Below are 27,311 nucleotides of genomic sequence, written 5' to 3'. Positions count from 1 at the left end.
AATCAATACGTGTTTTTTTTTTTCGTCTAATCAGCTCAAAATAGTTAAACATTACTTTACCAAATTTTTAATCTAGTCGGGTAGAATATAAAACGGTGAAGTATGATACGGAAGTGCTTGCTATCTGAAATAAAATGTATCTCTTATTGTCGTATTAACTTATCATATATTATCGAAAAAATTGCAACACATTATGTACATGCAATATATTCTCATATATTTCTCACCGAAGCGGCACTTTGCAAGGATACTACGAATATTCCACCAAGAATCAGATGGAAACTTTTAGTACCTCTTTGCAACAGAAAAAGTATCATATTCTGTATACGTATCGGAGCCACGTACCAACGAACGTTATATCTACGAAATAAAAAATAGTGAAAAACTTATATCTACGAAATAATAAAAATCAAAAAAGTTCAAAATTCAAAAATTTGTTCAATTCAGATAGAATAAAAGATACTCAATATCAACTATCTATTCAATATATCTACAAACATACTCAAAATTTATTAAGTATATTCGTATATAAAGTTAAAATTTACTTACACTGTAGCAAACAAATATTCATTGTGATCCGTTACTTCTTGTGCAGTATAATTGGCTACAAACAAGTACACGTAGTGGATAATTAGATTAGTTAGAGCTAGTATAAATTGCCCAAAGTCATCAGTAAATGACGCCAACTGAAAATTATGACATGTTATGTATATCATTAGCTTCTTATGTACCATACGTTCTATGCATATTGTAAATTAATAGATTACGATCTACGTTTAGTAATATATCACTAATTTATTGTGTAGCTTATATAATTGCATGATTTTGCATAATTTTCTAAGAAGTGCGAATATCATAGCAGTCTAAATATAATTTGTGCTTCTAAGAGAAGATTAAGCATGCAATAAATTTTGTAGATTCTTTGATCGTTAGAAAATCGTTATTTTTTTAAATATATATATATATATATATATATATATACGGTTTTGTTGTTGACTAATTTTAATTTTATAAAGTGGCGCACTGCTCTTTCAGGAATTTGTAGACGAAATTTACCCGAAGAAGGTTACAACTCAGGCAAAGCACACCAGCCGCTATCAAGCAAAAGAACGATCCCGAAAAATTGGATATTAAAAAATTGCTAAGCCTTTAAATAAAAGAGAAAATATATATTATTATATAAAACTGAATACTTGTTATTAATATAACAATGCTACGAACTTCATAGCTTTGCAATGAATATTTACAGCACGAATCATTTCCTCACAACTCTTTTCTTCATTTTGGTAACCACCCTTTTCTAAAATATCAATTGCCCGTTCAACACGATAACTATAAATAATTTTGTTGATGTAATTATATGATTTGTTTAAGCATATTATTTAAATTGTTTTATATATTTCTACTTTGTTTATCAAAATAAAAGTAAATTGATAGAATATGCCAAGAACTATGAAAGATTTCAAGAGCATATAAGTCAACAAAGTCACGTGTTATTGTTCTTTAATATTTTTTATAATTGCAATTTATTTATTTAAATATGTTAAATATGAGAAAATATTGGAATATAAAAAAATAGGTTGAGAAATATTATCTTACATAAAATTCTAATCGTAATACGTTTTGCCTTACTTACCAAGCGATACTAAACATGGCGCAAGTATGTTGAAGATATGTTAAGAGCATAGTTCCTGTCGTTAGCATTGCTAATGTGCCTATACAACATGCTGTGTGTCTATGCAGCGTAATTAAATAGGAATATTTTTCTTCATCAATAAAATATTCTGTCATAATATACACCGAAGTGTGTGATTGAGATTTGTTTGTAAAAACCATGATATGATGAATGTACGGCCAAATATATATCAAAATAAAAGTAAATTGATAGAATATGCCAAGAACTATGAAAGGTTTTAAGAGCATATAAGTCAACAAAGTCACGTGTTATTGTTCTTTAATTTTTTTCATAATTGCAATTTATTTATTTAAATATGTTAAATATGAGAAAATATTGGAATATAAAAGAATAGGTTGAGAAATATTATCTTACATAAAATTCTAATCGTAATACGTTTTGCCTTGCTTCCGTATTTTTCTATGATAGCAATTTCATTTTTGTCTGTTATTTCATTACATACATCTTGAAGTTGCTTTAGCGAAAATCTTACCTATGTTGACAATATTGTATGTCGTTTTCTCTTCGCAAGATTTAAAAATTATTTTAATATGGTTTCCGTATTCCTTCTTGATTCAATTCAAACTAATTAGTTTACTTTGTTGTCTTAATTGGCACTTACATTATAATTATTATAAAATAGATGATAAACGATATGTTAAGAAGAAATGAATTATTGAAACTAACTCGATTGAGAGTGAAGAATACGAAGCCCATATGTGTATCAATAATTTAATGATTTAAACGCTTACAATATCGGCATTAATCCAAAATGAATTATATTTGATTAAGAAACAAACATAAAAGAATGCCGAAGATATAACTTTATAGATAATGTCCAGAGTACATTCCGATGTTATTAACGCTGTTAACTGTAAATATTGATGTTATTCTCTCTATATTAAAAAAGCTTTGTTATCTACTCATAAATTCTCAATTTTTCATTAATCTATTACGTACGATAATATAATAAAAAAAATATATTAAATTAATTATATGTAAGTATAACAGTAAAAATTATACAAAAAACAACTATGTTATATAATCATATTTAAATCTTTCATGCAACATAATTAAAATAATGCATTGATTTTTGTATGTCAGTATAATAGACGCGATTTTGTAATAAAATACAATAAAAATGTACCTGAAATAAGATAAAAGTCATCAGAATACCGTAAAGTAAAATTAATTGAAGTTCAACTAGTGGCGTTCGCTGATAAGGCCATAAGCCAATGATAAGCAACAAAATTCGGTTGATGTTAACACGTTTGACGAAAAAGGAATACACGAATATTCGCTCATCCCTCCCCCTTTTCGATTTATCGACGCTTTAAGCACGACTTTTTTTTCATAGTATAAATTTTATTATCAGTAATCTTCTTAATTCGATGAAGAGAAAATTGTAAAAATAATGCATAGTATCTACTTAAAATTGGGTAGAAAATTGAGCAATTACATAATTATATAATTTAGGAAATTTTCTTAGGTGAAAATTCATGAATAAACAATTGATTTCGCATTAGAAGCTATTGAACAGGTGTTACGTTTTCACAGAAAAGTATTCAGAGAGAGTTTTATTTCACAAAAGTCGCGCAGTCGCAAATGCTACTTTTCGATAACGCATTTGTTTCATTCTATTATAAACACTGCTGAAAAGCAAGTCTAAGTTATATTAAATATAAGTACACATCGACATGTGAAAATTTTCATAGACGATACATTGTACATCTTACATTTAATATTTTTTACGTTTAAAACTTCTAAGAATTAAAAATCAGATTTTTGAAATTGTAATTGACTTAAAAATATTTTTCTTTGACTTGTGAGTTTTATAATAATAATTATAATTAGTTAAATAATAATAAATTATATAATAATTAGTTAAATAATAATAATAATTATTATTATTTTTTTATTATAACTCGAACAAGAAGATGCACGTTTTTTATTGTAATAAATAATTTAATAAATAATTATAAAATTTAAATATAATCTAATTAAGATGATTATCATCATTACTATTATCATCATCAATTATTTATTAATTTATCAATTATAATATAATTTTTATAAATAGTTAATTAATTATAAACATAATTATTTATTTGTTAATAACTAATTAAAAAATAATGTTAATTTAATTAATGATTTTAAACAATTCCAGAAAACATCACAATAGTTATATAACATTGAAGTAAAAAATTAAAAATATAAAACTAGTGTTATATTTTTATTATATAATTGTATAAAGTTTTTATATATAATTATATTATAATTATAATTATATTGAATATAATAATTATTATTATAATATAATTATATATAAACTATCTGTTTACTGTTGCTACTTATCCTCATCTCTTATATTTCGGAAACGGCTTAGAATTATGAAAAACTGCAAGTACGTGTTTAATCATTTTAAAGGGGTACTTTTGCAAAAGAAACTTGTCTTCTCAAGGGAGTGCTCTAGAGGGACCAACTCAAAAATTTAATAGAGTGCATGCTACGATCTGCACATTTCTGCCAATTTCCAAGAATCAACGCTTATTAAAACCTTTAAAAAATATGTAAAATAATGTAGAAAATGTACATCTTTTTCGAAAATTTAAATAGATAAAAATAGGTATTCTCCTTAATTACGTTTTTGTTAACAGAAGATACTAATTATAAAAAAAATATTATTTTACATTTTATATAATTTTCCTAAAATTGTATCACATTTTTTACACCATTGTCAATTTTGTTATCACTAACTTTTATAGTTTTAATTTAACTCATTTATTTTAACTTTTATATATTACAATAAAATAAAACAATACTCTTATTAAGCATTATTTTATTAAATAGAGATTTTTTAAATTTCGGCCAATTTGACCAAAGCTTTTACCAAAGCACTTTTATATTTAAATTGATGCTTTTAGGAAAAAGAAAATTTAATTAGTATTATTAAAGAGTTTTTTTTTTGTATTTGAAATAACTAAGCAAAGTATACGCAATACATTTAAGTAATATTTTAAAAAAAATATTTAATATTTATTAATTATGCTTTTGTCAACAAAAAATATTAATTTTAAAAACACATTGCATTACAATTTATAAAATTTTTTAAAAATTATATTAAATTTTCTTAGGCATTTATACCACAATCAATATTCGTTGTCGTAATTTTAACTTCTATATAATAAAATAAAACAACAATTTCTTTTATTGAATACAGATTTTCTTTTATGAAAATAACAAAATTGCTACATCTTTGTGTATGAATATCGACAATCGGTACATGCTTTGGTTCAATCAACTTAAAATAATTGAATATTGGCTTATCATATTTTTAATCATGCCGGGTAGAATAAAGAACGGTGAAGTATGAAACGGAAGTGCTCGCCAACTGTAATAAAATGTGTCTTTGTTTTTGCGGCACTTTGCATGGATGCTACAAATATTCCACCAAGAATCAGATTGAAACTTATAGTACCCCTTTGTAGCAGAAAGAATATCATTTTCTGTATACGTATTGGTGCCATGTACCAACGAACGTTATATCTAGGACAATAAATTCAAAAGATTTTAGTTAAGCAAAATTTGTGTGAACGATTCTTTCAATCACACGAACGCATACACCCGCACATATAATTATACACATGCATATTTATTTTTATTTTTACAGCATATTAACTTTATCAGAAATCTCTAATTTTGGATTATATTACAAGTACTTGGAAAACAAATACACTCGTATAAAGTTGAAATTTTTCTTACACTGTAGCAAACACATATTCATTGTGATCTGTAAGTTCTTGTGCAATATAATTGGATAGAAACATGTACACATAGAGAATAAGTAAAATAGTTAGAGATAGTATAAATTGCTCAATGTTATCAGTAAATGATGCAATCTGAAAATTGTGAAGAATACGTTACGTTTTTATCATTGGCTTCTTATGCACCACATTGTTCTTATCATACTATGTCAAGAGATTTAAATTAATGACAATGTGTCGCAATTTAATGTGTCACTTACATAATTGTGAGATTTTATATAATTTTTTAGAAATAATATATTGCGTATATACAGCTCATACTTGAAAAGAAACAGAAGCACATGCAATTATTATTGTAAGTTTTTAACTCATATGTCTCTAGGGAAGGGAAGTCATCTTGATATTCCTCTTTATCTGTGCGCGAGTTTGTTGTGGAAGATTTTTAATTTTACGAAGTGGCGCACTGATCGTGCAGAAATTAATAGACGAACTTTACCCGAAGGAGATTACAGCTCAGGCAAAATACACCGGCAAATATCATGCAAAAAAACGATCCTTCAAAATTGGATATTAAGTAATTGCCAAGCCTTTAAATATGAGAAAGTTTATGCAATGTTATCTTGCGTATTAAATAATTGTTATTAATACAACAAAAATATTAACTTCATAGCCTTGCAATGAATGTTTACCGCACTTCTTATTTACTTACAACTCTTTTCCTCACTTTTAAAACTACTCTTTTGTGAAATATTAACTGCCTGCTCGATACGATAACTGTAAATAATTTTATCGCAGTAATATATTACAAGGTTTATATAAAAATATTATTTAATTTCTTGTATGCACTATTTACTTTCCGCCTTATTTACTTACCAGGCAATACTAAACATTGCACAAGTATGTTGAAGATATGTTATGAGCATAGTTCCTGTCGCTACCATTGCTAATGAGCCTATGAAACATGCTACGTGTCTATGCAGCGCAATTAAATAGGAATATTTTTCTTGATCAACAAAATATTCTGTCATAATGTGGACCGAGTGTGGTCGAGATTTCTTCGTGAAAATTATAATATGACGAATGCACGGCCAAATGTATAGCAAAATGAAAATTAATTGATAGCTTACGCCAAATACTAAGAAAGATTTCAAAACAATTATTGTAAATCAATGGATATAATAATTTAAAAAATATTCTTACATTTGTAATTCATTTATTTGAATGTGAAAGATTTTAAGAAGATATAACATAAAATGAACATCAAAAAATATTATCTTACATATAATTCGAGTCGAAAAAGTAAATTGAGAAGACATCCCAAGTACTAAGAAAGATTTTAAAATAATCATATAAATCCATACATATATTATTCCCAAATTTTAATATCTTCTTACATTTACAACTTATTTAAATGTGAAAAAATATGGAACGTAAAATAAAGATCGAGAATTATTATCTTACATATAAGTCCAATCGTAATGCGTTTCGCTTTGCGTCCGTACTTCTCTATGATAGCGATTTCATTTTTGTCTTGTATCTCATTACACACATCTTGAAGTTGCTTTAACGAACTCCTTATCTATCATGTTAAAAATATTGTATCTGTATAAATTATTCTCCTTTGCAGTATTCAAAAACTATTATCATTGAGCCTTTGCATTTATTCTTAATTTGATTCAAACTAGTTTGTCTACTTTATATTTTTCTTTAATATAAACTTACTATTATAAAGATTAAACAAGTAAAAAACTTTCTCATAATATGGTTTTTCTTCCCTTTATATATTTTAATATCAGTAAAAATGTTTAATGTAAAAATATTTAGCGATATCTCAAAATTTGCAGAAATTAGAGAAGCCACATTTCTTTTAGAAAAATTCAAAATTTTTATAAAAAAAATTAATCCCTTCGCCAATTCTCATCAAATTCAATATCCAACTATCCTTTAATGATATTCTATTCATGTAAAAATATTTAAACTGATATCTCAAAAATTTGCGTAATTTAGTGCAACATTTTCTTGAAACATTGAAAATTTCATAAAAAATAAACTCCACCACCGATCCTAGCCAAATTCAATACCAACCAATCTCAAATGATACTCTGTTCATATTAGAAAAAAATTTAGCCCGATATCTCAAAATTTGCGGAACAACCACGTTTCTATTTTGTGCCCACGCACACGTCATACATACGGACATTTTGTAAAAATGTGTTTTTTCGATGTTTTAGAACATTCTGAATTCATCGGCATCGAAATTTGAAAAGAAAAAATTTTTATGAAAAGAAAGCTTTTTTTTATGAGAAAGCAATAATGTAAATGATACGTTAAGAAAAAATAAATATCACGTATAATTCGATGAAGATTAATGAATATACGTAAGTCCATATGTATCGCATGCAAAGATTCATATTCATTAATTACACGCTTACAATATCGGCGTTAATCCAAAACGAATTGTATTTGATTGCAAAACAAACGAAAAGAAATGCAGAGGATAAAACTTTGTAGATTAGATCAAGAGTACATTCCGATGTTATAAATGTTGTCAACTGTAAGAAATAATGTTATTCATCATCTATCAAAGCTACATTATTCGATAATCTATGTAGAAATTGTTAATCTTTTGTTAAACTGTATATGTTTTTGGTAATATATATGTTATTTTAACAAAGAAAATACAAAGTTAATAATTTTACACAGTTTGTAACATAACAATTGTTGCAAAAAATAATTATGATGCGATATAATTGTATTTAAATCATGCAACAAAATTAGAATAATGCTTTGATTCTTTTATATTATAATGCGCATAATTCTGTAATAAATTATAATAGAAATGATAGAAAACATACCTGAAACACGATAAAAGTCATCAGAGTACCAAAAAGTAAAATTAATTGAAATTCAATTAGGGGCGACCGCTGATAAGGCCACAAGCCAATGATGAGCAACAGAATTCGGTTGATGTTAAAATGTTGAGTCACGATGCAGATCATCTCTCCGTGACTGTCGACACAAATTTGACAGAAAAATAATATACGAATATTCACAGCCCCTTTTTTGACTTACCGCTTTGATGCACGATTTCTTCCTCATAGTATAAATTTTATTATTAGTAATCTTCTTAATTCGATGAAGAAAAAATTGTTAAAATAATGCATAGTAACTACTTAAAATTGGGTGGAAAAATTGAGCAATTATGTAATCATATAATTTAAGAAATTTTCTTTGGTGAAAATTCATGAATAAATAATCGATATTGCATTAAAAGCAATTCAACAGAAGTTATTTTCTCACAGAGGTGTATTCATGAGAGAACTTTTTCGCACAAAAGTCGCGCAGTCGCAAACGCTACTTTTCCATAACGGATCTGTTTCATTCTATTGTGTGCAATGCTGAAAAACACTTGTCTAAGTTGTGCTCTATATAAGCACGTCAGCGTGTTTAAATTGGTCCTATCAAAGCATATTATTCTTTACTGAAAGTAATATTACCATGTACCTCTCGTTAAAATTTTTATATTCTATGATATTTTATATTCTCTAATAACTTTCTTAATTTTCTAGAGTTTATACTTTTTACTATTAAAAAATTAAATTTAAATATTATTATTTTTATTAATATATATCTATTTTATTTATCTATTTATTAAAATATATTTGATGTGTCAGTATATATGTCGCATTAAGGAAAAAAATATAATTTAACAAAAGATAAATGTATAATTATTTATTATCGTCGCATTTCTATTAATTTGAGTAGCTCCATTATATTATTATATCCATTTAATATATCCATATAATATATCAAATCTGCACTATATCGACTTTATATAGCATAAGTTCATCGATATCGGCATGATAATTATTGTCTTGTGGAATAAAGAAATGCAAAGTATGAAATTGACGCGCTGACCAACTGCAATAAGAGATATTTTCTTGAAATGTTTGAAAAACTTTTTGTTGAGTAAATTCTAATAAAATTTTCACCGTGGCAAAGCCTTCTAAGGATCCTACAAACAATCCACCAATAATTACTAGATTGTCAAAAGCTTTAGTTCCTCTTTGTAACAGGAATAGTATCAGTTTTTGTATATGCAAGGGTGCTATATACCATTGAACATTGTACCTACGAAATGATGACGAAACAGCTGACCGGTAATTTTTGACAAGCATAAAATTCATAAATAATTTTTATAATACGCATATTTATTTAAGAAATTGCCTTTGTCTTTCATATAATTATTTTAATTTGTGATTGTCACATGAAAATCTTTCTTACACAGTAGCAAATATGTGATTATTATGATCTATAATTTGTTGTCCACAATAATTGGCGAGGAAAGTATATGTATAATAGGTGTACACAAAAATACAATACTTTATAATTTGTGCGATAGCGCATTCAGATGACAGTTCGTGAAAAATCTGAAATATAAGTTTTGCAATATCATAATTAATTATTTTATGGATATTTTTATGATTCTACGCTTTAAGAAAAGACAATACTTGCCAGATAAAGATTGAGACTTGCTGTAAGTAATCCGTCTATTATAAGGAAGAATAAGAATTTATTAAATGAGGAAATAAAAATTTTTGTAAACCTTTAATAAAAAACGTGAAAGATATTATTTGCGTTCTTATACAATATGTATCATAATACATAGAAATCAATTCAGGCATAGATGTTTTCTTTTTATTCAGACAAACGAATTTTAATTCGTAATGGTTATTCTATTTCTTGGTTTATTATTTCTTTATTTGCAAAATTAAATACATTAAAGAAAATAAATTTATAATTAAAAAAATTAAAAATTTTTGAAGCAAAATTAACCTTGTAAAATTAAATGCAAACAGTTTTTATTATATCGTATACTTTGTATAAAAGTTATTAATTTTTTAATTATTGATAGCAATAAAAAAGTATCCAAAGTTTTACATTTTTCTTAAATAAAATTCATCAAGAATTTTATACCTAAAATGAATTCTTTATATTACGATATTTTCGATAAATATATACATCCAAAGAACACAAACTTTATAGCCTTGCGATGCATATCTACGGCATACACTATACTTATGTAAATCAAATTTGCACTTTTTGCAGTGCTTATTTTTTGAGTATCAATGCTTATGATCTTCTCCATACGATAACTATAAATAATAATTTACGTGATATATTAATAATTTTATAATTACACTAAAAATAATAATTTTTTTTTTAACTACGAGAGACTGTCAAATGTAAACCAAATGTTCAAATAAATATTATTTTATATTAAAATTTTAAATATTTTATTTTCAAAATTTTTATTTATGTTGAAAGTTTATTAAAAGTTATATTTGATTGGCTCTCATAAATAAATACATTCTATTAATTTTGATTGTTATTTTACTTAAATAAATATATACTTTATTTCTAAAAATGTTTTATTGTATTAAATAACCTATTATTTGCGTATAATAAAAATTATGATTTTGAAAACAAAATATTTAAAATTTTAATATAAAAAAATATTTATTTGATGATAAAAAATTATTTAATAAGATAAAAGGATACTGTTTTTCTGAACCAAGCAATTGAAAATATTAAAATATCTTTTTGTGAAAGTAATATATAATAAAGCAATTTTTTTTATTTGTAAATAAAAGCATACTTTGCTTTTATATTTGCATTTATGTTTCATGCATTTTATATTTTGCTAATTCAAATATATTTGAATGCTGATTGAAATAACAATGTTCTCCGCAAGAATTTAATAAATAATATTTTGGAATATTAAAAAATTTTTTTGTACTTAGTACATTTTTTCAGTACATCTATTTCTATGCAACGGTCATCAAATCCATAAGAATAAATCATCACATAAGAATTAATCCCAGTATAAATCTAATAAAATTTCATTAAATTTTTTTAATTAAAATAAAATTTTTGATGAAACTTGAAATAAAATTGAATTGAAACTTTTGATTTTGTAGACGTAAACTTTTGTGGCCATTATCACTTTAATTTTCTTACCTAGCAATCCGTAACATTCCACAAATATGTTGAATATATGTTATACTCATTGTTCCCGTCGCTAGCATTACCATCGTCCCTATGCAAAATGCTGCGTTGGTATGTAACAGAATTAAATAAAAATATTTTTCTTGATCGATAAAGTATTCTGAGATTAGCGAAATGTGTGGTCGAGATTCATTTCCGGGCATTACAATGGCGAAAATATGAGGCAGAAATGGAGAAAGAATAAAAACACTCGTACCACACATGGTAATCACTAAAAAGTAATGTAAAAGTCACAATTATAGGGAGATATTTACTTGTTAATATATTAGAAGAATTAATAATTATCATATAGTTATAAATTTTGTTCATCTTTAATTATTCAAGTGTTTTGAATAGAAGATACTTTTCAAAAAAATTATGTAAGATTGTCTTACGCGTAAGTATTTCAGTGTAACGTTTTCCGATATTCCAATATTTTTCTATAATGGCCACTTCACTCTCATCCCTTAGTTCGTTATAGGTACATTGAAGTAGTTCTAATAAATGTTTCACCTGTCGTATCAACGAAATTTCTCTATACCATGTGAGTTTTGTTGAGGGAAATAAAATATATATACTTTGCTTTTATATTTGCATTTATATTTCATGCATTTTATATTTTGCTAATTCAAATATATTCGAATGCTGATTGAAATAACAATGTTCTCCGCAAGAATTTAATAAATAATATTTTGAAATATTAAAAAATTTTTTTCTACCTAGTACATTTTTTCAGTACATCTATTTCTATGCAACGGTCATCAAATCCATAAGAATAAATCATCACATAACAATTAATCCAAACAACAATAACAAAAATAACAAATAACAAAATATATATAATATATATATATATATATATATATATATATATATATATATATATAATAAAATATTATATATATATATATATATATATATATATATAATAAAAATAACAAAAATTGCAAAGCATGACACGTTTATTTAAACAATTAGAAAAATTTCAATTGTTTACTTACGACGTCCATGTTAAAGGAAAACTTGCCGTACAGTATCAAATGAAACATGAAGAAAGATGCGGCAGAAAGAATTTTGATGGCATATTGTAAAGTGCATGTTGTAGTCATAAATATCATAAACTGCGAGAAATGAATTTGTCGAATCAAAATAAATATCAAAAAAAATAACACGTTCCTTATCTTATCAATAAACAGAAAAATATGTAAATTATTAAAATTGTCCTTCTCTACGCATGCTTGGACAGAAGTGTGAGGAAGTCACATACATAAAATTATGTGCCATAATCAACATAAATACATACGTATTAAATCACAAATGCCACAGTTAACATAAATACGTACCAGATTACAAGTAACAATATGTTAGCTTACAAAATTTATGTAATGTAAATATCGCATAATTATGTAAAAAAACCATTGATGTACTTGAAATAAAATGAAGCTTGTCAGAATGCCGTAGAGCAAAATCAGCTGCGCTCGAACGAGTTTGGATTGCGCGTAAGGCCATAAGCCAACTGTGAGCAGGAGAATACGATTGATGTTAAAATATCGACTTTCCACGCAGATAATCTCTTCGAGAGCGTCGAGACACGTATGATCGTGAGGGAGTCGATAACATTTCTTTTATCCCCTCTTTTCGACCGATCGATTGAATGTTTTCCTTCTTTCTGTTTTATCCAAAATTTTATAAAAAAATTGATACTAAGTGCTAGAGAACGTTAGCTTACGCCTTCGATATTAATTCGCAATTTAGCTACTTTCCCTGTGAAAATTGTCCACGATTAGGTACGATCGATATGATTAAAGGTTATTTGAGCAATGGAACGGATGTCTCTTTTCCAGCAAAAATTAGAGAAAATAAACTTGAGAGAAAAAAGTCTCACGCAAGCGCATTTCCTTTTTCTCGACGTTGCAACATCATTCTATTACACGCACTCATGTGAAACGGTTAATCTTCGAAGGGATCTCCTGATTTGAAGTGTCGATGTATCAATCAGACTTACCGCTCATCTAGTATGTAACCTTATTTTTCAAGAAATAGTTTTGCTTTGTATGTTTACATCTTAAATATTTATTATGATCAAAATGCGTAAACATAAAAATTGAAATTTTTGACAATTTAACATTAATCTGTTATTTGATACATAGCACATATAATAGCTAATGTTATGTCATCTGTAAGAAAAACCTTTTTTTTAGCTTCTATACGTAGGACATTTAAATTATCAAATTACATTTAAAAATAATATGATTCTTATTAAAGACAGTTTTATTTCTGAAATTTTAATATTTTTTTTTTCCACATAAAACTATTTATTGTTAGAAAAATTAACTATAAAAAAGACATTTGATTATGGTAATATTAACAATAGAAAAATTATTCTTTATTATAATTTAAAAAATAATGTAAATACATACATAGCAAATAAAAATAAAACAAGAATAATGTAAAATTAAGAAATTATATCAGTGTTTTATATTTGAAATTGAAAAATGCTCAATTTTTTTAAACACAGAAAACTATATAATACACAAGCTCTATGATATCTCTTTTTGATTGCATATATTTATATTTTCGGAAATCCCTTATGTGTCTGTTCACGTACATATTAATATTAAATTATTTTAAAATTTTTTTAGATATAATATTAAAGATTGTAATAGATTTAAGATTCTGTTAACAAAATTTTTGCCAGATTACATTTTATTCGTTAGAATTTATTTTCTTACCTTATTATTGTGTTGAATACATGACAGTAAAATAAGAGACCGAAGTTTTCACCAGCTGTAATGTTTAATTATAATATAATAAATACATTTTGTGATGTATTTATTTCCTTACCGTGGCAAAACACTCTAACGATCCGATAAATAATCCGCCGACATCTAAAGTAAAGTCATGGACGTTACTTTGCAACAGAAACAGCATCAGTTTTTGTACATGTAACGGAGCTACGTACCACTGAACATTGTACCTACAACATAAATATTTGTAATTTTAGGAAAAAAGATATACGATATATATGTATGTGTATACAAGGTGTATATAATTTTAATACACGTATACATGCATATATGCACATTCACGCGAGTATATAACAGCAAAGGCTATTTTACAAACTACTATAATCTTTGTTTTTAATGTAAAATTTTAAAAAACCGATTATCTTAATATATAATTGCATTTTGTAGAAATATATCTTACACAGTATCAAACACATGATTATTATAATCTGTTACATTTTGCCCGACATAATTGGCGCAAAACATATATAAAATACTGTTAAATACAAATATACAGGGAATTATAATTTCATTGATATTATCTTCGATTGATGCAATCCGAAAAATCTAGAACATACAAATTTTATAGCTATAAACAATTTCATAGATCCAGTTTCTGAATCATTCTACGGCACACATAAGTTCTTAAATAAAGAAATGAAAAATATAATAAAGTTATACCAAATTAGTACATATAATACCCGGGAAATTTACATTGTGATTTTCAGTGATCATTATTGGCTCAGTTCTTCATTTTGTTTACAAAAATATAATTTGTACGTAATATTAATTAAACAAAAATATTAGAATGAAAGAAAGAAAGCGAGAGAAATGGAAGGAGATATATTTCTTCCATATCACACAACATATATTACACACACTTATATTATAGAAAAGTAAATTGTTCAAAAACAGATTTAAGAATATAATTTGAGACATACCTGAAAAAGATTAAGGCTCAGTGATATTATTCCTGTTGTGATTAAGCAGAATAACATTGCTTCAAATTTGGATACCGTAGCTTTGGATAATCTTCAAATATGAAAAATATTACTATACATTTTTTTTACGCATATTATCGAGTTGATACTAACTTCATAGCTTGCCGATGTATATGCACGGCATACTTTATTTCTTCTAGCAATATATCGTTCTTCGGATTAATATTTTGTAATATAATGAGTCTCATTGCGCGTTTAATGCGATAACTGTGAATAATACGTTTATCAAGACACATATTTATTTATCTTTGCAATATATTTTTGCAAATATAAATTTTCTATATTTATATTTGGTAGATATGCATAAAAAATGCCTCATCAATTTAATCGCCATTTAGATATGTTGTAGGGGGGAGTGTTCTGAAAAGGGACATGTCACAACTGTCCGGAACCTATATTTGGTTCTCCTTGAAATATGTTAAACATAAAAATCTAAGAAATACGTATTTTATTTTTATTTTTTATACATAAAAATCTAAGAAATACGTATTTTTTTACGTGCCCGTTTTTATGTTTAGGGGGTGAAATACCCTTTGAAAAAAACGTGTTTCTTTGGGGGGATAAAACATTGTCAAAACAATAAAAGATAGAAAACAAATTACTAAACAAAAGTTTGACAGTTAGAAGAGTGCTTTAAAGTTACAAAAAAAAATTCTTTTTAAAATGAAATTAAAATAAAAATTTTTTTAAAAAAATTCTTAAAAAATTTTTAAAAAATTCTTTTAAAAAAAAAATTAAAATAAAAATTTTTTTTTTTTTGTACAGTTTTACTGATACGACATTTGACTCCCCCAGAAAACTCCGTTTCTTTTCAAAGGAATGTTTTACTCCCGAAACATGGAAACGGGCATGTAAAAAAAATAAAAAAATATGTGTCCCTTAGATTTTTGTATTTAACAACATGTTTCAAGGAGAACCAAATCGGTTCCGAACAGTTATGAGATGTCCCTTGTGAGTAATTTCCCGCTGAAAATCAGAACACTTCCCTCTACAACATATCTAAGTGACAATTAAATCGGTGAAGTGTGATCTTTTATGCATATTTATTTACACAAATTTATAATTTTGTTTTATACCTAGAAATTTGAAATAATCCACAGGTATGTTCAAGATATGCAATAAGCATTGTTCCGACTGATACCATTCCAGCCACTCCTATACAAAATGCTGCATTTAAATGCAGGAAGATTAAAATATAATATTTTTCTTGATCCACGAAATATTCTGTCATAATCGGCAAGCGATGTGGTTGAGATATGTTTATCGGTAAAATAACATCAATTATATTTGACCAAAGTTGTGCGATAATAAGAGCAGATGTACCACAAATACTGACTGCTAAAAGTGTTGGAAAATCATCATCATTTAAACTTCTGTTGCATAATTTTACACACATTTGATACAATATTATCTTAATATTTCATCTTACCTGTAAGCGCTTTCGTATAACGTTTCGCATTAGAATTATATTTTTCAACGATAGCGTTTTCACATTCATCTTTTATTTCATCGTACACATATTGAAGTTGTGTCAATAAATCTTTCACCTGTTAGTCCAATAATTTTTTTATACCGCTTTTGTATGTCAGAAAGAATTGCTATTTATAAAAATTTTATTGTCAAAAAATCTCTTAATACATATTATAAACGAAAATTATATTGTTAACTTACAGTTTTGATATTAATGGCAAAAAGATATAATGTATCATAAATGTTAAAAAAGCACGCGTTAGATAGAACTTTGACAATGAAGTTAGCGGTGCATTTTGAACTAAAAAATGTAGTAAACTGCAAAAGCAATAATTTTTTAAAAATATTTGCATTAAAGAATCTGCTTTTAATTATTAATAACTTGCAATTTTTAAAAGGATTGTCTGATCGTCAATCATATAATTGGCTCCACAGTAGGGTCTATAATAGAATTTCGTCGTAAATGTTTTCAGGAAAGAAAATATAATTAATTTTTATTTTTATAATTTCTTTTAATATTGATTTTTGCATATATTATAATTAAGTGTGTAATAAAAAAACAAAAATATAAATAAAAATAAAAATAAATGATATTTTATTTTAGAGAATAAGAATAATTCTTTTGTGTACATAAATATTATAAATGTGTATATAAATATTATAAATATTATAAATATTATAAATATGTTTTAGACGTATATTTGCCTATATTAATTATTGTTAAGGATTTTGTAGAAATATTTAAATAAATAATTTTAGTATTCTAAATCATAGTAATTATTTTTTTATTTATAATTATGTTACATGAAAATACTTCGTATTTATAATTATTTATAATATGTTTCTCAAAATCATCATACTATATTTAAATAATGTTTTGTATAGATGAATTAAAATCAAAACTTTCAATATAGAAAAATATCGAGACCATAATTTCGAAATAACAAATAATCAAAGTCAAAGATAATAATATCGCGTACAATTTGCATAGATAGATGCAGTTTAGATATTGTGTCTGAAGAATCTGTTAATTATTATAATTATTAAACTGATTTGATTTTTTTGATATTTTTTCTGCAATGTTCTCTATAATAACTGCTCTCTTTAATATAAACTATAAGTGCTCCCTTTAATATAAACTATGAGTGCAATTTAGTAAATCAGAAATTATTGGAATACATAATAAATAATAGAGTATTACGATAAATCTCACACATATATATTGTGTATTATAGTCTAGCTTGTAATAATAATATCAAGATGTTGTCTTACTTGAAATAAAATAGCAGTCGTCAAAATGCCAAGGAAAAAAATAAATCGAAGTCGATCGAGTTTTGATTGTTGATATGGCCACAAGCCTATAATCAGCAAAAGTATTCTGTTAAGATGAAAATATTGTGCCGAGATACACATCATCTCTCCATGAACACTATAGTAGAACTACTGTGTGACTGCGAAAAATTCGCCGACGGTGCACACACCCCTTTCACCCCCACATCCCTCCCTCTTTCCCATTGCTCGATCAAGTATTTTATTACTTTTTTTTTCTGCAAAATTTTAGCACAAATTGCATATAATTTTGTGTAATGCAAATCCACACTGTACGTCGTGGTAAAAGTAAAATATCCTCAGTTTGACTATATTTCGCGCAATAAAGTCTCCAATTATGCGATCGATTTGATAGCGAGGTAATTTCGGCGGGTGTTTGCCATAAGAAAAGAGGAGAGAAAATATTTATCGAGAGAATTATTTACGTGAAAGTCGCGCATACGTATTCGCCGCTTTTTATGTCGCAAATTTACACGGTTATTCATTGTATTGTCCGCTCTCATAATGTACGCTTCGCGTTCTAGTCATTCACTATTGAAAGCATCGAACCTTTCTGGTAAGTTCATATTATTTAAAATTTATATTTAATCAAGTCTGTGCATGATATATGATATTAGAACTGTTTTGTGTATTTATATAAATCATTATATATATATATATATATATATATATATATATATATATGCATTTTTATGTCATCTTGATCAACAAAATGCTTAAACTAAAAGATTTACATATGCAAAAAATACGAATAAATTAGACATGTGAAAATAATATAAATATTTTAAATATTATATGCGAAAATCAAAATATATTATCCAAAATAACGTTAAAATTTTTTTGGGGGATTTTTATTAATTTTGATGACGTCTTCTAATTTCGTCGCTAATGTATATTTATCACAATGATTCCTATATCGAAGATAGCACTTCTATTGCAAATTATTTCGCGAACTATTTTGAATTTATTTATTCTGTTGAATGGATGAACAGCAGAGATATAGTATATAAGCAAGATCTTATTATTATATATATATATATATATATATATATATATATATATATATATATATTAGTATTAATGTTATTATTAGTGACATTTTCGAGTGCATCAACATTAAGTGAATTCATCTAGTCCTGGAATCAATGGTATATGGCATCCCTTCAATACTTTACATATCTTGCAACTATATTATGTCTAGAGTACTCTGGTTAATTTATAATAAATCTCTATCGTATTTTTCCTGAACTCTAGCTACTTTTCTGAAACTCTCTTGTGACGCCTGTATTTAAAAATGAAGATAACACTCTAGTTTACAAATACCATAAATAAACAAAATCTTATGCCGAAAATATTGTTGCGAGTGAACTTTCGTCTTTGTTTAGAAATATAATAATTGATAAACAACATGATTTTGTGACTGGTCGTTTTGCAGCAACAAATCTTTTATTATATCAAGATTTTATTAACTCGGATATTAAGGAAAGCTCCCAAATTAATATTATATATACTGATTTTAAAAAAGTTTTTGATAGTGTTTTATTATTGTGTAACTTTTCACAGAATTATAAATGCTATCTTAAGGATCGCATTTAGGTCCGCTTTTGTTTAATTTATTTATAAATAATATTAAAGAAATTTTTAAGCGTTATGAATTTTTGCTAGACGCGGATGATCTGAAAATTTTTTGGTGGATTCACAGCCTGATGACGCAGACCTATTGCAACTTGATCTTCTTCGTTTAAATACTTTGAGTAATATATATATAAATAATTTGCATTTTAATCTATACAAATGCCACGTGATTCATTTTAGTCGGAAAAAAAGTCATATATACATAATTATTTGTTAAATGAAAAATCTTCTCTTGATTACCGATGCTATTCGTGACTTAGGTGTAACATTTTGTGCTGATTTATTTTTGTAAAATACATTCAGTCTGTTACGAACCATGCGTTCAAGAAGCTTGGATTGTTTATGCGGTTTTATAAATATTTTAATAACATTTATACATTAAAACTATTATTTTGCTAATTAATTAGATTAGCTTGAATATTTATCACCATTGTTTGGGCTTCGTATCAAATTAAATATTGAGCGATAATTGAAAAAGTCCAACATCACTTTCTCCGAAGAGTTAGTTTTAAATTTAAACGGTAAAACTTTATTGGCAGTTATAATTAAAATATTAAAAAATGCAACCACGAGATTGACAGCTAAAGTTATTAAATAGTAAAGAGCGCCATCATGACAATCATCATAGCTAATCTCGCAACGGCGAACGCGTCTAATAAATAATAATCGGAGTCATTCGATATTGCGATAAGCGAGTTGGAAGAGCAAGAAAGGAAAGAAGATTTAAAGCTAATATCTTCAAATAAATATATATTTATTTTTGATAATGCTACTTAATAAGACTACTTTAATCGGCGAAACCCTACTTGACGGAACTTTCCAATTATAATTTAGCCAATGATCCCAATGATCCCAAATATCTTCAATCGAAGCACAGCAAAATGTATCTGTATTTCTTTCTTTCTCTCTTCCTAGAAAATATTTAAATTTCTGAAGATTTTTCTTACGCCCGTTTAGATATAAATAACTGTGGAATTAGCATTTAACTATTTCTAACTTTTTTAAATATAATATAAAAAATTGTAATATTGAAGCTTTATTAACTTTGTCAGATTATATTTTATTGGATAGAATTTCTCTTCTTACCTCATCACTGCACTGAATATATGACAGTAAAATATGAGACCGAAGTTTTCACCAGCTGTAATGTTTAATTATAATATAATAAATACATTTTGTGATGTATTTATTTCCTTACCGTTGCAAAACCCTCTAATGATGCGATAAATAATCCACAAACACTTATAGTAAACTCTTGGGAGTTTTTTTGCAACAGAAACAGTATTATTTTCTGTACACATAAAGGAGCTAAATACCACTGAACGTTATACCTACAAAATTAGTGTAAATTGTAACTGCGTGAAAAATTTGTAATTTTAAAAAAATTAATTAATAACACTTTGATGCATATATATATATATATATATATATAAATTTATATATATATATATATATATATAAAATTAATTAATAACACTTTGATGCATACATATATTATATATATATATATATATATATATATATATATATGCATCAAAGTGTTATTAATTAATTTTATATATATATATATATGTATAAAATTTTATATATATATATTTATATATATATATATATATATATATATATATATATATATATATATACTATTTCTGGTTTAAAAGGGCTGAAAAAATGCAAATAAATTATTTTTATTTCCTAATCCTACTCTCTTACTCCTATTGTAGACGACGCTTTATATTTTTGTTTTAATGTAAAATGTTATATAGCTAATAACTATTCTATATAGGATGAAAAAATTAGACCAAAATACTTCAAGTAGTTGTAAAAGACACCAAAACAAGTCAATAAATCAGCAAATGAGCAATTTTGGCTAGAAGATCAAGGGCAAAAATCTTTGAAAAAAATTATTTTTTTTTTTATTAATGCGCTTAAATGGAAACACCATGGAACTAACCCACCATGGAACATTTGCATAAAATATTCATCTTGAATAATTCTCGAGATATATCGAGAAAAGCAAAGAAACTTCTCTAGATATAATAGAGATGATTTCATTTCTCATATCTAGAATCGCTTCACTTTACTTAGAATGGCTTTTGGATTGCAATTGAAAATTTCTAAATTCATCTATTTATATCATCTACATGTAAAGTTTCACGAAAATCAAAATTTTTCGATTTGTGAGATTTCCTTGATTGTCTTTGATGCTCTAGTGCCAAAATGGCTCATTAGGACATGAGTTTATTGGCAAAATTTTTGTTTTGGTGCTCTTTATAACCATTTGAAATTTGTCGATCTAATTCTGGGACATATTCTATAATTATATTTCATAAAATTATATCTTACACGGAAACAAATACATAATTATTATGATTTGTCAGATTTTGCCCGAGATAGTTGGCGCAGAACATATATAAAATACTGATAAATACAAGTACAAAAAGAATTAAAATTTCATCGACATTATCTCCATTCGTTGCAATCTGAAAAAGCTGAAATACAAATTTTATAGCTGTGTATAATCAGGTTTCTTAAACATAGTTTTCTAATCATTCAACGATACAGACATACTAACAGATGTTTCTAAATTAATTATAGTAAAAATTATAATAAAACAATTATAATAAAACACAGAAATATGTATTTTTCACTTTATATAATTTTTATTTAAAGTAATTTTTAATAAATTAATTAATTACTTTATTTAAAATAATTTATACACACAATACAGTATTAAATATAAATTATAAGGGTAAAAGAGAAAAAACGAGTGATGTTCTGTATCATTCAACACATATATTATACATACTTATATTATTAAAAATATTACGTTCTCGCTCAAAAGTAAATTTAAGTATATTATTTCTATTAGAAACTATTAGAAACTATTTATTCTATTTATTCTATTAGAAATTATTAGAAACTTACCTGAAAGAGATTGAGGCTCAGTGATATTACTCCTGTTGCGATTAAGCAGAATAACATTGCTTGAAATTTGGATGCCAAAGCTTTGGATAATCTTCAATAGAAAAAAATATTACTTTACTTATTGTACGTATATTATCGAATTGTTACTAACTTCATAGCTTGCCGATGTATAACCACGGCACATCTTATTTCTTCTATTATCAATACATCATTCTTCGGATTAATATTTTGCAACACATTAACTCTCATTGCGCGTTTAATGCGATAACTGTAAATAATACATTTATCAAAAGACATATTTATTTATCTATGCAATATAATTTGCAGATATAAATGTCATATTTATATTTAATAAATATGTATAAAAGATCACACCTCGCCAATTTAATCGCCACTTAGATACAGTAGATACAGTAAATTAAAGTTTTATAATTTTAATGCTTTTCTATTACAAAGTAAGAAAAAACAAAGTTTGTTTACATTGTATTTATATAAATCAGACGTTAAAAAAATATCTGTTTACATTTACAGAGACGAAGCTTTTCCTATTTCTGATTTCAAATTAAAATTTAGTTTCAAATAGGCTATATCTTCCGGAAGTGGACCTTATTATTGAAAAAATATCTTAAAAGGTCATAAACAAACTATTACCACATAAGTACGACTGTTCCTAATATCAGTTTATAATACATAAGAAAAAATTGCGAAACTATAATTTGTTATATATTCTGAACCAATATCGACCGACACTTAATTTTTGCTGGAAATTACTTAGAATACTTCCTCCTGCAACATATCTAAGTGATAATTACGTTGATCAGGAAAGTGTATCTTTTTATGCATATTTACCTTATATTTATTTACATAAAATTATAATTTTATTTTATACCTAGAAATTTTAAACAATCCGCAGATATGTTCAAGATATGCAATAAACAATGTTCCGATTGATAACATTCCAGCCACTCCTATACAAAATGCTGCATTTAAATGCAGGAAGATTAAAATATAATATCTTTCTTGATCCACGAAATATTCTGTCATAATCGGCAAGCGATGTGGTTGAGATATGTTTATCGGTAAAATAACATCAATTATATTTGACCAAAGTTGTGCGATAATAAGAGCAAATGCACCACAAATACTGACTGCTAAAAATGTTGGAAAATCATCATCATTTAAACTTCTGTTGCATAATTTTACACACATTTGATACAATATTATCTTAATATTTTATCTTACCTGTAAGCGTTTTCGTATAAAGTTTCGCATTAGAATTATATTTTTCAACGATAGCGTTTTCACATTCATCTTTTATTTCATCGTACACATATTGAAGTTGTGTCAATAAATCTTTCACCTGTTAGTCCGACAATGTTATATCGATTTTGTATGTCAGAAAGAATTGCTAATTATAAAAATTTAATTGTCAGAAAAGCCACTTAATGAATATTATAAATGAAAGTTATATCGTTAACTTACTGTTTCGATATTAATGGCGAAAAAGGTGTAGTGTATTACAAAAATTATAAAAATGAGCGCGTTAGATAGAACTTTGACAATGAAGTTAGCGGTGCATTTTGAACTAAAAAATGTAGTAAACTGCAAAAGCAATAATTTTTTAAAAATATTTGCATTAAAGAATCTGCTTATAATTACTAATAACTATTAATTTTTATACAAAGGATTGTCTGACCTCCAATCAAATAATTCATTAGGCTCCATAATAGAGTTTATAGTAGAATTTCGTCGTAAGTGTTCTCAGAAAAAAAATATATTTAATTTTTATTTTTATAATTTCTTTTAATATTAATTTTTGCACATATTATAATTAAGTGTGTAATAAAAAAGAACAAAAGATATAAATAAAATAAAAATAAATGATATTTTATTTTAGAGAATAAGAATAATTTTTTTATGTATATAAATATTATAAATATTTTTTAGGCATATATTATATATTTGCCTATATTAATTATAGTTAAGGAGTGGAAAGTTAAGTTTGTGGAAATATATTCGAATGATTTTAGTATTCTAAATCATAGTAATTATTTTTTATTCATAATTATGTTACATAAAAATACTATGGCCCGTATTCTGAGCTTACATCTATTAGATGTGACGATAAATGTGGTCATATTTGAAGCGCACATTTAGCGGCACATTTAGAGGCACATCGCCATTTTTAGCTTAAATGCGCAACTTTATAGTGAAAATCTGAACCACATTTATCTCATTTCGATAAATGTACCAATAAATGTGCCCTTGAGCACATTTATACATACATTTACAGGTAATAGCGGCACGTTGTACTCTTGGTTCGCAAATTTGATTAATTCTGTCACTGTTATATCATTAATAAAATTATTATAAATCAAGTTTTTTTAAATAATAGAACTCTTTTACATAATAATATTAATGATATTTGGTCAATCCCAAAATTTTTTTAAAAGTAATTGTATAGTTGTATAAAATGCAATAGAGTATACATTTTATTCAACACCATTTTTAATTCAAATAATTAATTTGGACAAGAAATCTTGCACTTTGAAGTGCAAGATCCAACCAATGACACTCTTATCTTACCCTCAAAACCATACAATTTTTGTTCAAAGCGTTTTACTCTAAAATGCTTAGTTTTTGGAAGAAAAGGACACCCTATATATAAGATGTTTCTCAAAATCAGTGTACTACATTTAAATAATTTAATGACGAATTTAAAACAAAACTATCAATATAGAAAAACATTAAGGCCTCAATTTCCAAATAACAAATAATCAAAGTCAAAGATAATAATATCGCATACAGTTTACACATTCAGATAATTGCATATACATGATGTGTATACCAATTTTTTAATTATTGTAATTATTAAACTGATTTGACTTTTTCGTATCTTTTTCGCGATGTTCTATATAATAACGGCTTTTTTTAATATAAACTATGAGTAGTCTCTTTAATATAAACTGAGTGATATATAATAAATCATAAATTATTGGAAAAAATAATAAATAATAAAAAGATTAATATAAATCTTACACACACACATATATGCTGTACATTAGTTCGTAGTAATAATATCAAGATATCTTACTTGAAATAAAGTAGCGGTTATCAAAATACCGAGGAAGAAAATAAATCGAAGTCGGTCAAGTTTTGATTGTTGATATGGCCACAAGCCTATAGTCAACAAAAGTGTTCTGTTAAGATTAAAATATTTCGTAATACACATCATCTCTCCATGAACTCTAAAACATGTATGATTGTGAAAAAATCGACCACGGTGCACACATCCCTTCCTTTTTCCTTTGATCGATCAGGTATTTTATTATTTTTCTTTTTGCGCAAAATTCTAGCATAAATCGCACATAATTTGCGTAACGAAAACCACGCAACTTTACAACGCAATAAAAGTAAAATATCCTCAATTTGACAATGTTTCTCGCAATAAAGTCCCCAATTATGCGATCGATTTAATAGCGGGGTAATTTTAGCCGATGTTTACCATAAGAAAAGTGGAGGGAAAATATTTATCGAGAGAATTACTTGCGCGAAAGTCGCGCAAGCGTATTTGCCGCCTTTTTGTACCGCAAATTTACACCTTTCATTCTATTGTCCGCGCTCATAACGTACGGTTCGTTTCCAAGACAAATGTCATTCACTATTGAGAGCATTTTTTCAACTTTGACATCTTTTCAACTTTTTGTTGCGTACAAGGAATATTTTTTATATACTTTTTTTTATCTTTGTGAGATTTTTTTAGTGTGATTTCATTGCTGTTTATAAAAATTTATTAGAGGTAAATATTTTTTCAACTTTAATATCTTTTCAACTTCCTGTTACATAAAAGGATATTTTTTATGTCCTTGGCGTACTTTTTTTTACTTTTGTGAGCTTTTACAAGTTTTCACGCGAAGCGAGGTTCAATCCAATCCAATCCGGAAAGAAAAACCCATATATATGCACACATAATAAATATATAATTCATATCTATTATATATATCAATTATATATATTCGAATATAATTATACATGAATTATCTTATTTATATATGAATTATATACTTGTATATGCACATATACATGGGTTTTTTTCCGGGTTTTCAAAATTTCAGCGCAATCGGAGGTTTATCGTTTTTGGAACTTTATCCAAAATGGCTAATCCATGTGTAATAATTATAATTATAAACCTTGTTTCGAACATCCGAAGCACAGGACATGATATGGATTAAACCTAGTTTCGCAGAAAGTTGCAAACTCATATAAAATTGTATAATTATAAACTTTGTTTAAGTAGTCAGAATTTTTTTTATGTTGAGAGTGACGGAAAAATGCAATGACCTTGAACTCCTTAAAGGTCAACGTCAACTTCAAGGTCAATCGAAAGTCATTTCGGGTGGGATGTATAAAAATAAATACACCTTCATCTTCAAGTAAATAATATATTTATTTTTAATTACAAATACTTTAATCGGCGAAATCTCCTTTGGCTTCTAACCAACTTCTAACCAACGATCCCAAATATCTCGTAGGCTTCACCTGAGACAAAACACAACAAAATGTGTATCTCTTTCTTTCTCTCTTTCTGATTAAATATATTTAAATTTCTAAAGATTTTTTATGCATATTTTATAAAATGTAAGATTAATATTTAACTATACTTAACTCTTCTAAA

General features: G+C 26.1%; 3 protein-coding genes and 1 pseudogene across 3 annotated transcripts; all 4 read right to left on the bottom strand.

The window, feature by feature from the left end:
• Nucleotides 1–67: 67 nt before the first annotated feature.
• On the bottom strand, nucleotides 68–4,410 carry LOC126856057 (uncharacterized). Its single transcript, XM_050604235.1, has 10 exons — nucleotides 4,406–4,410; nucleotides 2,823–3,006; nucleotides 2,428–2,547; nucleotides 2,051–2,168; nucleotides 1,637–1,901; nucleotides 1,222–1,332; nucleotides 1,057–1,147; nucleotides 550–686; nucleotides 228–360; nucleotides 68–124 (listed from the first exon to the last, which is right to left on the bottom strand). Exons 1-10 carry the CDS (start codon nucleotides 4,408–4,410, stop codon nucleotides 68–70), a joined length of 1,221 nt encoding a protein of 406 aa, XP_050460192.1.
• Nucleotides 4,411–4,976: 566 nt separating this feature from the next.
• On the bottom strand, nucleotides 4,977–8,438 carry LOC126855980 (uncharacterized; annotated as a pseudogene).
• An 868-nt stretch (nucleotides 8,439–9,306) lies between these two features.
• LOC126856031 (uncharacterized) lies at nucleotides 9,307–18,209 on the bottom strand. The gene is made up of 9 exons (XM_050604193.1): nucleotides 18,017–18,209; nucleotides 16,946–17,062; nucleotides 16,704–16,821; nucleotides 16,351–16,612; nucleotides 15,368–15,481; nucleotides 15,215–15,305; nucleotides 14,695–14,840; nucleotides 9,432–9,570; nucleotides 9,307–9,360 (listed from the first exon to the last, which is right to left on the bottom strand). The coding sequence occupies exons 1-9, from the start codon at nucleotides 18,158–18,160 to the stop codon at nucleotides 9,307–9,309; spliced, it is 1,185 nt and encodes a 394-aa protein (XP_050460150.1). The 5' UTR covers nucleotides 18,161–18,209.
• Nucleotides 18,210–20,798: 2,589 nt separating this feature from the next.
• On the bottom strand, nucleotides 20,799–25,871 carry LOC126855989 (uncharacterized). Its single transcript, XM_050604136.1, has 9 exons — nucleotides 25,731–25,871; nucleotides 24,119–24,238; nucleotides 23,879–23,996; nucleotides 23,526–23,787; nucleotides 22,788–22,904; nucleotides 22,637–22,727; nucleotides 22,055–22,200; nucleotides 20,907–21,039; nucleotides 20,799–20,849 (listed from the first exon to the last, which is right to left on the bottom strand). The coding sequence occupies exons 1-9, from the start codon at nucleotides 25,869–25,871 to the stop codon at nucleotides 20,799–20,801; spliced, it is 1,179 nt and encodes a 392-aa protein (XP_050460093.1).
• Between the last annotated feature and the right edge of the window lie 1,440 nt (nucleotides 25,872–27,311).

This window comes from Cataglyphis hispanica, chromosome 17 (genome assembly GCF_021464435.1).
Source record: "Cataglyphis hispanica isolate Lineage 1 chromosome 17, ULB_Chis1_1.0, whole genome shotgun sequence".
Taxonomy (NCBI): domain Eukaryota; kingdom Metazoa; phylum Arthropoda; class Insecta; order Hymenoptera; family Formicidae; genus Cataglyphis; species Cataglyphis hispanica.
This window is presented reverse-complemented; position numbering and strand designations above follow the sequence as displayed.

Excerpts from the sequence above, each read along its gene's own strand:
- LOC126856057 (XM_050604235.1), bottom strand. Across the intron at positions 1,148-1,221 it reads ATTCATTGCAAAGCTATGAA|GCTTAGCAATTTTTTAATAT; the intron begins GTTCGTAGCATT and ends TTTTATTTAAAG. Across the intron at positions 125-227 it reads CCTTGCAAAGTGCCGCTTCG|ATAGCAAGCACTTCCGTATC; the intron begins GTGAGAAATATA and ends ATTTTATTTCAG.
- LOC126856031 (XM_050604193.1), bottom strand. The coding sequence starts at position 18,160 with ATGATGTGTATCTCGGCACAATATTTTCATCTTAACAGAATACTTTTG. Across the intron at positions 14,841-15,214 it reads TGAGCCTTAATCTTTTTCAG|ATTTTTCGGATTGCATCAAT; the intron begins GTATGTCTCAAA and ends TGTATGTTCTAG. Across the intron at positions 9,361-9,431 it reads CCTTAGAAGGCTTTGCCACG|TTGGTCAGCGCGTCAATTTC; the intron begins GTGAAAATTTTA and ends CTCTTATTGCAG.
- LOC126855989 (XM_050604136.1), bottom strand. The coding sequence starts at position 25,871 with ATGATGTGTATTACGAAATATTTTAATCTTAACAGAACACTTTTGTTG. Across the intron at positions 23,788-23,878 it reads TTATACGAAAACGCTTACAG|CAGTCAGTATTTGTGGTGCA; the intron begins GTAAGATAAAAT and ends CAACATTTTTAG. Across the intron at positions 22,201-22,636 it reads TGAGCCTCAATCTCTTTCAG|CTTTTTCAGATTGCAACGAA; the intron begins GTAAGTTTCTAA and ends TTTGTATTTCAG.